Source organism: Lactuca saligna, chromosome 9, assembly GCF_052625555.1.
Source record: "Lactuca saligna cultivar CGN05327 chromosome 9, ASM5262555v1, whole genome shotgun sequence".
In the NCBI taxonomy this organism is placed as follows: Eukaryota; Viridiplantae; Streptophyta; class Magnoliopsida; order Asterales; family Asteraceae; genus Lactuca; species Lactuca saligna.
The window spans coordinates 5092482-5103814 of record NC_136425.1 but is presented as its reverse complement, the minus strand read 5'-3'; the positions used below and the strand labels follow the sequence as shown (position 1 = coordinate 5103814).

The 11333-nt window shown below is 31.3% G+C and overlaps 1 protein-coding gene and 1 long non-coding RNA gene across 2 annotated transcripts; one reads left to right on the top strand and one right to left on the bottom strand.

Annotated features, from left to right (window-relative positions):
• The first annotated feature begins 6822 nt into the window (after positions 1 to 6822).
• Positions 6823 to 9974, top strand: LOC145018459 (uncharacterized). The gene is made up of 8 exons (XM_078976341.1): positions 6823 to 6975; positions 7582 to 7905; positions 8007 to 8084; positions 8221 to 8322; positions 8457 to 8522; positions 8856 to 8921; positions 9083 to 9142; positions 9712 to 9974. Exons 1-8 carry the CDS (start codon positions 6829 to 6831, stop codon positions 9868 to 9870), a joined length of 1002 nt encoding a protein of 333 aa, XP_078832467.1. The 5' UTR covers positions 6823 to 6828; the 3' UTR covers positions 9871 to 9974.
• LOC145018460 (uncharacterized) lies at positions 8064 to 9842 on the bottom strand. The gene is made up of 2 exons (XR_013667027.1): positions 9727 to 9842; positions 8064 to 8849 (listed from the first exon to the last, which is right to left on the bottom strand). It is a non-coding gene; the product is annotated as an uncharacterized LOC145018460 (long non-coding RNA).
• Positions 9975 to 11333: the final 1359 nt, after the last annotated feature.

Here is an 11333-nt window from a genome sequence, read left to right as displayed (position 1 = left end):
CCATCTTTATCATTTTAAACCAAACCAATAATTATATTTTCTTTCAAATTCACTTAAAATGGCTTCATCTTCCTCTTTATAAACATTTCAAGGTTTGCTGTAAGTTGTGATCTAGCTTGGTAAGGCACTACAAACAATGTATGGCACTTTACGCAACGATGAAGCCAAAAGTTCTCAACGAAAATCACGAAAATATATAAAGTGAGCTTTTGAAGTTGCCTATCAACGTTTGATGCATGACTACTTTGATGAGCATGTGGTTTTCAAGGGTACTATTTTCGAAGACGGTTTCGAATGCTCAAACCTTATATCAATGCATAGTTGAAGATTTGGCGAAAGAGCATCGATTTTTCTGGCAACGTCCCGATGTAAGACGTACACTAGGTTTCACTCCACTATAAAAATGCACAACCGCATTTCGTCAAATAGCATACAACATCCTTTTTGATGCATTAGATGAGGGTTTGATGATGCCAGTAAGGACTGAACAAGATATTCTACACGGATTTTGCAAATTTGTGATTAGGATTTATGGTCCATGATATTTATGTACACATACACACAATGACATCATGCAATTGCAAATTCATCATGTAAGCGTACAAGACTTTCCCAGGAATGCTATGAAGCTTATATTGCCTCCACTGGGCATCAGGAAATGACCCTACTGCACACCATGTAAATATACATGATGTGATCTTGGTCAGCCGATGGTTATACTTGAAGTAGTGGCCTCACAGGATTAGTGGACATGCCCATGCCTTTTTTGGTTATCATGGTTTGCTTAATGACATCAACATTCTTAATAGGTCACCGCTATTCAACGATATATATGATGGATATTAACCAATTTTTTTATTTTCAAGTGCATGGAGTGTCATAGAGTACGATTATTATCTTGTTGACGAGATTTATCCAAAGTATATTGTATTTGTTAAGTCACTTTTCATGTCAAAATGATACTGAACTTTTAAAACTTCAAGAAACCTTAAGAGGGAGCTAGAAAATATATGGAATGAACCTTTGAATCTCTTAAGAAACGTTGGCACATACGGAAAAAAACCGACACTTTATTTTTATTAGAGAAAACTTAAAGAGGAAATTGTAACGTCATGATTTTTGTGCTCAATTTTTTTTTCATTTATTCTAAAATCTTTTAACGGAAAATGCAACGAAAGACTGTAAACATTGTTTATTTCAAAAACATTTCAAACCACAACGTTACGTTCAATTCATAACCAAAATATCAAAAGTATTTAATTGTAGCGGAAGCATAAGTATCAAAAATTAAATAACGTTTCCATGTGGCATCTTCATTCTAAGGATAAACTACCCAAAAAAAAGACCCAATGTCACCAACCCAAGCTCCTAAGCTACCTGTACCAATCATAAAGGCACAAAGCAAAAAAAAAAAAACAAGTGTCAGCAAATGCTTCGTGAGCCAATAGGAGTTTGTACACAATCAAAGGGAAAACTTACCATCCCCTAACGGGTCAATCATTCAAATTATAATCATATAGACAAAATACACATATCAATAATTAATCAATCATCTTTCACATAAAATTCAATCATTCAATTTTGTATCATCCATTCACATGTCGTTCATTTGTGTAACAACAATCGTATTTCATGCATAATCATATCGTAATCATATATCATCATATCAAAGGAATGTATCATAATCGTATAGGCGTAGGTAGTCTCGTAGTAATACCTAACCCTAAAGGAAAACCCGTCACATCGACCCTAAGACTCCACTTTCATTACTCCGCTATGCAATGTACACGTACATTGCGGTGTCATTCTGGTGTTGGTACAAGCGGTGACATTCGTCCGCCACCTCCCAACACCTACGTGATGTTTGTACAAGCCTCGTTCGAATGGTCAACATCACTCCAGTCCGCAAACACCAAAGTGTACGCGTACCATGTGTTGCACGGGCATCTAGAAAGACCGAGCAACTCATAAATGGCTTGAGCTCTTTTCCTAGAAGGTATTTTTCAATCAACCAGGCTCGAATGTATCCAAATAGGGTTTCATGCTAAGTGCTAGGTTATACCCTTGCCCTCTACGCATAACCCCGCATAATCGATCGTAAATCAAGTACAAGCATGTAATATTCATATTATCATAATCAAGATTCATAACATTTATACCAAGAAGATACTCAACAAGAGCATAGTCACATATCAACCATTTCATATAACATATCATATTTGCAAATAATGGTATCAAGTACCAAGATATGCATATCAACCAAATAAGCATACAATTGTCACAAAGAGGCAAAACAGTAACATATCTCATATTACACATATTGGCATAATCAACAATTAATAATATTCTAATTTGAATAATCGAACCATTTTTAGAAAGTAGTTTTCGACTATGTACAAGGTTTAAAAAAAGTCTATCAACCCACTTTAATAAGTCTTTAATTTATTTTTGTAGAAACCTCCCTAAAGTAACATTTAATTCATTTATATGGCTTTCAAAGCCAAATTTGCGATTTTGGTCCCTTGAGATTCGTTCCTTGATCGCCATACACCTCCCACTTTAACTTGATTTAGTTCAACCCGTCAACTTTTATGCACTGAATTTTATTATCTTGAATAAATTCTAGAATTAATTAAATAACATTATTACAATTTAATTAATAATTAAATCCTATAAACAATTTGAATTAAGATTAAATCCGTTATACCCTAATTAGTCTAATTTCTTTTATTTATCATATATTAAGCACATTCAATCTCTCTTCGTAAACACACATAAAGTTTAATTCTAGTAACGGAAAACTAACTTCACTGATATAGAGAATCGGGTCGTTACAGAGATATATGCATGTATCATATTACATAAGATGATTATAAAAGACGAATGAAAGTGATATGTGAGTATCACGAAAACAAGATCATTCCCAAGACACAACCAATATATATCGATGGCGAATAGTACATTGAAAGAAGAATTGAGATACATAACTATGAAACATGTCACTATCATTCTATAGACTTAATGGAACATATTTACGGAGTTAAAAACATTGATCCGATAGATGATTCGGAAGACGAATTCTCCGATGACAACTTCTTTTAGCATGTTTTAGTTTTTGTTTTTGTTTTTTTTTTTTGTTTTTTTTGTTTTTTTTTTGTGTGTGTGTGTGTGTGTTCTTAAGATTTTATTTTTTGCTATGTATTTTTTGTATTATAGTTAATGTAATTTTAAGTTTTATTTAAATTAAAATTTTTAAATAAAAAAATTAATATGACATGTCGTGGTGACCATTTTTTGTGTGGCAAAAAACAATAAAAGTGTGGTAAAACTGAGATGTGCCATAAAAAAAAACAACCACCATAACTCCACTCCCTTCTATTTTCAAATTTAGGTAGTGTCTCGGTTAAATTTATTTAGATATATACATAATTTATTTGGGATAATATTGATGATACAAAAAAAAAGGTTGTAAAAGTATTATAATCTATCTCTAAATATTATTAAAAGAGAAACCTTATGACATCATCTAAAACAATCTGGATCGTTGATTGTGTTTTCTTTATAGGTTTTACACCCTTAGATCAATTTGCTTACGTCGCCTTGATCAAACAAGGAGTCAACCCGTTATATTAGGAAATTAAATGTAGGAATTGAATGAAAATAATACTTGAATTCTTTCCAAACTTACAACTACAAAACTGGTTCATTGTTAATGTAAACCTTAAATTTAGGCTCTATTTCCATTCAAAATTGCTTTCCAAATTATATTTTATGTTGAAATCTCGGAAACTATTAATTTCAAATTTCAAAAATTTTGGATATTTTTATGAACCAATACACTTTCAAGCATGATATCTTTTATTTTAAGTTTAAATGAGATTTCAATTGATTACCTGCTAATTTTCATCATATTGACTTGTATATATATTTCAAACCTTTTTAATAATCGATTTACACAAACATTATGTCATAATTCTCATATAGAAAACAAAATCTCTAAATATTATTAAAAGAGAAACCTTATGACATCATCTAAAACAATCTGGATCATTGATTGTGTTTGCTTTATAGGTTTTACACCCTTAGATCAATTTGCTTACATCACCTTGATCAAACAAGAAGTCAACCCGTTATATTAGGAAATTAAATGTAGGAATTGAATGAAAATGATACTTGAATTCTTTCCAAACTTACAACTACAAAATTTGTTCCTTATTAATGTAAACCTTAAATTTAGGCTTTATTTCCATTCAAAATTTCTTTCCAAATACATTATATGTCGACATCTCGGAAACTATTAATTTCAAATATCAAAAGTTTCGGATATTTTTATGAACCAATACACTTTCAAGCATGATATCTTCTATTTTAAGTTTAAATGAGATTTCAATTGATTACCTGCTATTTTTCATCATATTGACTTGTATATATATTTCAAACCTTTTTAATAATCGATTTACACACACATTATGTCATAATTCCCACATAGAAAACAAATGCAAAAAAACTTCAACCTTCCCATCAGTCTGATTAGTCGAATAAATGTATGTATTTCTTCCTTAAATCATTTTAATCTGTAAGTTTGATATTGTTTTCGAAATTATTTGTTTTTACTCATTCGTATGGTTTTTTGTTAAATACTTATAATTTGGATGTATAATGTTGTTTTTGATTTTTTTTTTGATGTTGTGTTCGGTTCTTGATTCCATCTTTTTAATCGGTAACTATGATCCTATTTTCGAAAACAATAAATTCAATGTTAAAATTGGATGTTATATATAATGAAATTATGATGTTACATGTGTGTGTATACCTTTGTAAAAAATCAATAGACAAGAAAAGAGATGATATGACATAATATAACAGACGGGTTGTACAAAAGACATAAATGCCCTCATTATAAAGTTTTTTTTTATGTCTCCGGTAGTAACAAAATAAGAATAATAGAAAAAAAACTAATAGCTAGGTTGTTAACTTAGGTAATCATAAAAGTTTTATGAAATAGTGAAACAAGGTCCAAAAACTACAACCTGATTCTTTTAGGGACCGAATATGTAAATCACTAAAAATAAATGAAAAAACTTTTGTTTATACTCATCCCCCCCCCCCCCCCCCCCCCCCCATTTTGAGGTCATGGTAGTAGATTGAGCTTCATCACTTCTGGCCCTAATTTGGTCTTTGCTTTATAGTAAGGAATGTTCTTTACTATCACTAGATCATTTCTTGCACGTTCAGGATCCATTGATATAATCTCTGTTATATTTCAAATTCAATAACAAAATTGTAATTAATTAATTTCTCATTGAAGTTAATAAATTATAAATTTATCTCACTTCCTGCTCATCCAAGTTTTCTCATTGCTATAGCATCACGAAGTTGATCATATTGCATATTTTTCTAAATAAGAAACACTAATATCAACAAAAGAAGTTATTTAATTTCGTAATAAAGTTGAATTAAAAAATAAGTAAATAAATAAATAAGAAATAGAAGAGCCTTGTATGACCACCATATTTTATGTTTGACCTCATCAACATATTTAAATCCTTCCATAATTTGAGGCATTGTGATTAACCAAAATGCAATAATGCTTGGATCTTTCATGCTATCAATAATATGCTGAAACACAAAAGTAGATGTTTTGAAGTGAGATAATTATTACAAGAGGAAAAGGGGTAGAATCGTAATTGGCATTTACCTCATAAAGGTTTTTTGTTTTTTTTTTCATTATGTTGTAAGCTTTGCATGCAGGCTCGATAATTTGCAAAGTAAATAAAACTAAAAGGGTGTTTCTTTTTTCCTTCATTAAACTCTATAGGGAATGACTATATGGATAAAGTATTCTATACATAAAGATTGTAGATAAAGATGGAAAATAAAACGCAATAGATTATGAGAAATCACAAAAAATAAGAACCAAACATAGGAACCAACATCGAACAAAAACCCTACTTTCTTTACTTCAAAAAAAATCAACATATCTGCACATACTCAAAACCGTAGAAAGAATTTCACAAAAAAAATGTTATTTCATAAACAAAGGAGCCTGAAAAAAAAAGATGGTGGTAAATCGAAGAAGGCATATCAAAATCAACAAACAAAACGAAGATATAAACATAAATGATGGACCTGATAAATGATTTCTGTCATATCATCCCTAAAATAAAAAAGAAGTCATCAATTAATCTTAACATTGTCAATGATATTGACAATAACTTAGATTAAGGAAAAAAAGATATGATATTAGAGATGAAGTGGACGGAGATGATTAGCTTCGTTGCAGATTTATTGGTTATAGTTTCTTTATATTTAATATTGTGGGGGGTTTTATGTGGTTCATTTTGAAGGAACATAAATAAGTTGCTATTTTTTGAAATAAACAATTATATTTCGCAATATAACCATAAAATAACAATGTATTTTGAGACTACATTGTTAAATGTTGGATTATACTTGTGTAGACTCATTTTCATGCATGGTTGTTTATATATAGTTGTTTTCTGTGTCACAAGTAGAAAACGTTTGAAGGTATTTATATGTGACAAATAAAGTCATTAAACTAATAAAACAAAAAATGTTGTCTATAAAGAGATCCTTTAACACTATATATATTTACCTATTTTAGTATAATTTCTACACATTTCAATAATGCCAATAACCCTACTTTTCTTATAATTGTTTTGTAATATCTATATAAATTTGTATTTTATTTATGTGTTATCCGCGTTTATCGCGGATCATAATCTAGTATAATTATAAAAATTAATACTAGTATATGATTTATGAAGTATTTTTATTCTATTAAAAATAAGCGTGGTCTCATCACTCATGCGCTGGGCATACTTTGTTGCATGTACGAACAGAAACACACAGAAGAACACCGGCGACCGATTGACGATTGTTGTAACTTTTAACATTCGAATCCCCAAAATCCCACTCCACATTTCTACTAAAACCCTAAAATATCAGTACTCCGTAAGCTTCTCTCCGTTAATCTCTTAATTTCTGCTTCACTTCCACTTTACTGAAGATTGTTTTCACATCATCACTTGTGTTTATACATTCGTATCAGTCCAATCGTTACCTTTTTATTGTTTTAATGCAGAATCGTATTTCTTCTTGATAATAAAATTGGTACCTGTTCTTCTTTTTTGCACGTAGTTAACGATATGTCAAATTAAATACTTCCTGCGTTTTATAAGAAGCTACATGTCGTACATGAGAAATGTTAAATTTCATAAGTTTTTCAATGATTTGGGTGTTTGATATAGTTTATCTTTGAAGAATAAGTTTACAGCAAAGGAGTAACCCCTCGGTCTGCAAAGTTTTTTATTGACACTTGACTGCTATTCTAGCAGTAATTATGACTGCTTAAGCTGTCTCCAACGGGTTGAATGTCCCCTCATAGCTTCAATGATATGGGGGTTAGTTAGATTTCACATTTCCAGATGAACTGCTCAATGTGAAATTTCATATTGTTTACATTTTCTTTTTGTTGATATGAACTGTAGTTATTTTCTTTACTATAGAAGCCTGGCCCTTTGCTAATGCAGTTGATTTTTACAATTGTCATCCATGCAGTTTTCTCTCTGGATAAATATGGATGAACATGTTGTTCAAAATGATTGCGATTTGCAGTTGTCCTCATCTACTTTAGAAGGAAATTTCAATTATGCACCTCATTTGGGTGAAAGTAGTTTGTATCAGCACATAACTAAAGCAGAAGATTGTGATAGCTACTCTGCTCCTCAATGGATTGGATACCAGCAGATGCCTCCATACTATGTTGAGTATCTTGTAGGAAACGGGATATCTGATATGCAAGGAGAAATACCACATGACACTAATGGAATCGGATGCAGTTTTACATCTGAAGAGTCTTTTCTCAGCATGGAAGCCCATCAGGTAGACCCACACCCACATATGTGTATATGCATAATGATTGATTGCCATATCATGAGTCTTTTCTTATGCATTTCATACAACATTATGTCATATGTCAACAGGTAAGACAATCAAGGTGTCAACATGAAGAAATACTGGCGAACAATTTCAAAAACACACAACATCAAATCTGCTATCAGGTCACTTAAAAACGTCAAGTTGTCTCTAGTACTACATGATGTCAGACATGAACACATCTATCTATGTGTATACATTTTTATGATCATTACATATTTACATTAATATCATATTCAGCTGTTTCATTATCCTTGACAGAAGCAAGGGCTAGATACTGCTGCTCAACACAAGCCAAACATGTCAGGCATCACCACATCACGCAGGACATATATGAGACAGAAGGCCACTGATGCAGATCGTGTAAGTCTGGTTCATATTAGCCAGATTATATTATCACACCTACAAATACAATACCAGTTTGTTTTGTTTTCTGATCACTGTTACCATGTCCAAATAAAAATGCTTTTGAGTTTATTATTTTTTCTACTTTTCAGCGTCGCAGAACAAGGATTGCAGCATCACTAGATGCATTGGAGGATTTGCTTCCACAGCCCAAACAGGTAATATGGATGGGTGTTAATGTGTTATGCTGCTTAAATGTTGGGTCAAATGTGCATTTATGCTACAGCATTTCACCTTTTCCCAGTTTGTGCAAAAAAGTGATTTTTTTTAGATGAAATATGCAATGGGTTTCTATATGACGTGGCAATTAGTTAAATCCTTAATCATGTAAAACTTTTACAAATTTATGCAACTGGGTGACACACAATATTTTATAATTTGATGTTTGTCCCTTTGTTGAAGATGAAGGAAGAAGAATGAAATTAGGTCAATGTGCGCTACATTTGTCCAAAAGCAACCCCCATTTCATTTAATCGCCATTTTTTCTGCAGGGAAACAAAACAAACATAGTTGATGACTGCATAGAGTATATAAAGTATTTGCAGCTTCATATGAAGGTGAGAGAGACTGTTGTCTTGCAACTTAACAAAACCCCTAAACTCTTATAAGATGATTCATTGCCATGTATGTACAATAAAAGTGGTCTAGTTTCTTTCCGTTAACCCAGTCGGGTGAATATTAGAAAATCATGAGTTTTAAATCCCTCAAAATGGTGCAGGAATTGAGTCAGAACAGATTGGTAGGGGAACCAACTTCCAATCACTTAACTTACCTTGAGGTATGTCTATGTCTAGCAATAAAAATGGTCTTCTACTGTGTTTGTGTTTGGTATGTATTCCACTGCTTTTTAAGGACTTTTTCAAAAGGAGTTTTTAAAAAAAGTGTTTGGATTAGCTTTTTTTAGTGGGAAAAGTCAATGAGTTAAAAAGTGTTTGGCTAGCTTAAATCTGTAAAATGACCCAAAAAACAACTTATTGACTTACGCTTTTCCAAAAAACCAGGTATTTGTAACCTGTTTTTTCAACCTTACTAAGAAGCCAAATTGAAAAGTCCTTTCCTCCTATCCAAACATTTTTTTTTTTTTTTAACTTATTGGCTTTTTGAACAAAAAGCCAATAAGTTAATAAGTTGTTTCAAAAGGCAATCCCAAACACCCTCTGGAACTGGGACAAAAGTTACAAATTTTATTTATGTTTCAGTCAAAAAAAAAAAAAAAAAAAGATGGGACAGGACAGGTATTAATGCTTGTCAGTGCAAAAAGACGAGAATGCCCTCTTCATAAAAACAATCAGAAAAGGGCGTGGTGAAATAAAATAATAATTATAATTATATAATTACAATGGACAGGGATATGGTGCTTACCTTGTTGATGAAAAGACTGCTACTGCTGGTGGACCACTGGAAGAGATGCTTGGAAATTTGATGGAAACAAGTCCCTCTGCAGCAATTAAGCTGCTAGAGAGTCGAGGTCTTTACATGATGCCTATTAATGCTCGCTCCTCCTAACTCCTAACTCCTAACTCCTAATTCAGCATTTGAGATTTCAACAAAAAACACCAAACACCTGTTATTTGTTAATGTTCTCTCTAAATCCTACTTGTCTTTTACTACTTTTATCATGCACTTCTTATTCCATACTATATACTCATACTCCCTCCTATCAACAAACAATATGCTTTAGAGATAGTGATACGGTTTAGGTGGATGGGATGGGCAACCTTAATATATATATATATATATATATATATATATATATATATATATATATATATATATATATATATATATATATATATATATATGTATGTATTCCACATTTTGCCCTTTAGTCATCATAAGGTTGGGGTCAGTTTGGGTATTATTCCATGATGCAGGGATATTGTGGGGCTTTGCCAAGTTGGTCAAACCAGATGCTCAGATAAGCTAGCTTGATTCTCTTGCAATTTTAAGTCAAACAAATGGAATCCAAATAGTGTGGTGAGTGGTAAGGTCATTTGATCTTGATATATATATATATATATATATATATATATATATATATATATATATATATATATATATATATATATATATATATATATATATATATATATATATATATATATATATATATATTGAAGAAGAAGAAGAAGTAGAGAATAAATTAAGGACCACAGACAAAAGTAGTCCCAAATAGAGGACAAAACAAAAATAAAAATGGTACTAACTAAACTAGTATTTTGTTTGTATCCCTCACCATTCACCACTTTGGCTTGGCTTGGCCACTGTTCCAACAAAGGGTCAACTGGCATTTGTTCTTGTTCCTTTTTCCTTTTAACATTGCCCCCAACCCCAACCCCAACCCCTCCCTTTCTCCAACTTCAAAGCATCTGTATTCTGGTTAAGTAATATGTCTGTTTTTAGATTTCTTAAATATAATAATAGTATATTTATTAAATGTGATTCACCTTTTTTTTTTTTCCTTTATAAAAGTAGGGCTAAAACTCATACTTGATCTTTAAACGCTTTATTTATACGTTATTGGCGATCTTCCCTTTGGTTTTGTGCCACAGCTCTTTAGTAACTTAATTATGGTTTTCCGTTTTATATATATGGTAAGTAAATTCAAATATACGCTATTTTGTTTTTTTGCTAAAAATAAAATAAAAGCTAATTTTTTGGCTTTGTGTTTTGAAAACATTTTTTTTTCTTTAATGTTTTTAGAAAGTTGTAAACTTCATAGAATATAAGATAGGATAAGCGTTTATGATTCTGAAAAATGAAAAAAACTGTCCACGAAAGATGAGCCTTTTAGTGTGTTCACTTTCATGGTTAACAAAAAAGTGGTCATGGTTCATGAGAAAGCCAAATATTTGACGTTTTGTTTTCACTGAAATTAATTTCCCATTCTGTTCTGTTAAGTATATTTGAAGAAAACACATGATTCAATTAGGTATATTTGAAGAAAAAAAATCGTTTTTTTGACGTAA

Bases quoted from the DNA above. Each gene is read 5' to 3' on its own strand.
- LOC145018459 (XM_078976341.1), top strand. From the start codon at position 6,829: ATGCGCTGGGCATACTTTGTTGCATGTACGAACAGAAACACACAGAAG. The intron at 7,906-8,006 runs GTAGACCCACAC...ATATGTCAACAG, and splicing joins TCAGCATGGAAGCCCATCAG to GTAAGACAATCAAGGTGTCA. The intron at 8,085-8,220 runs GTCACTTAAAAA...TATCCTTGACAG, and splicing joins AACATCAAATCTGCTATCAG to AAGCAAGGGCTAGATACTGC.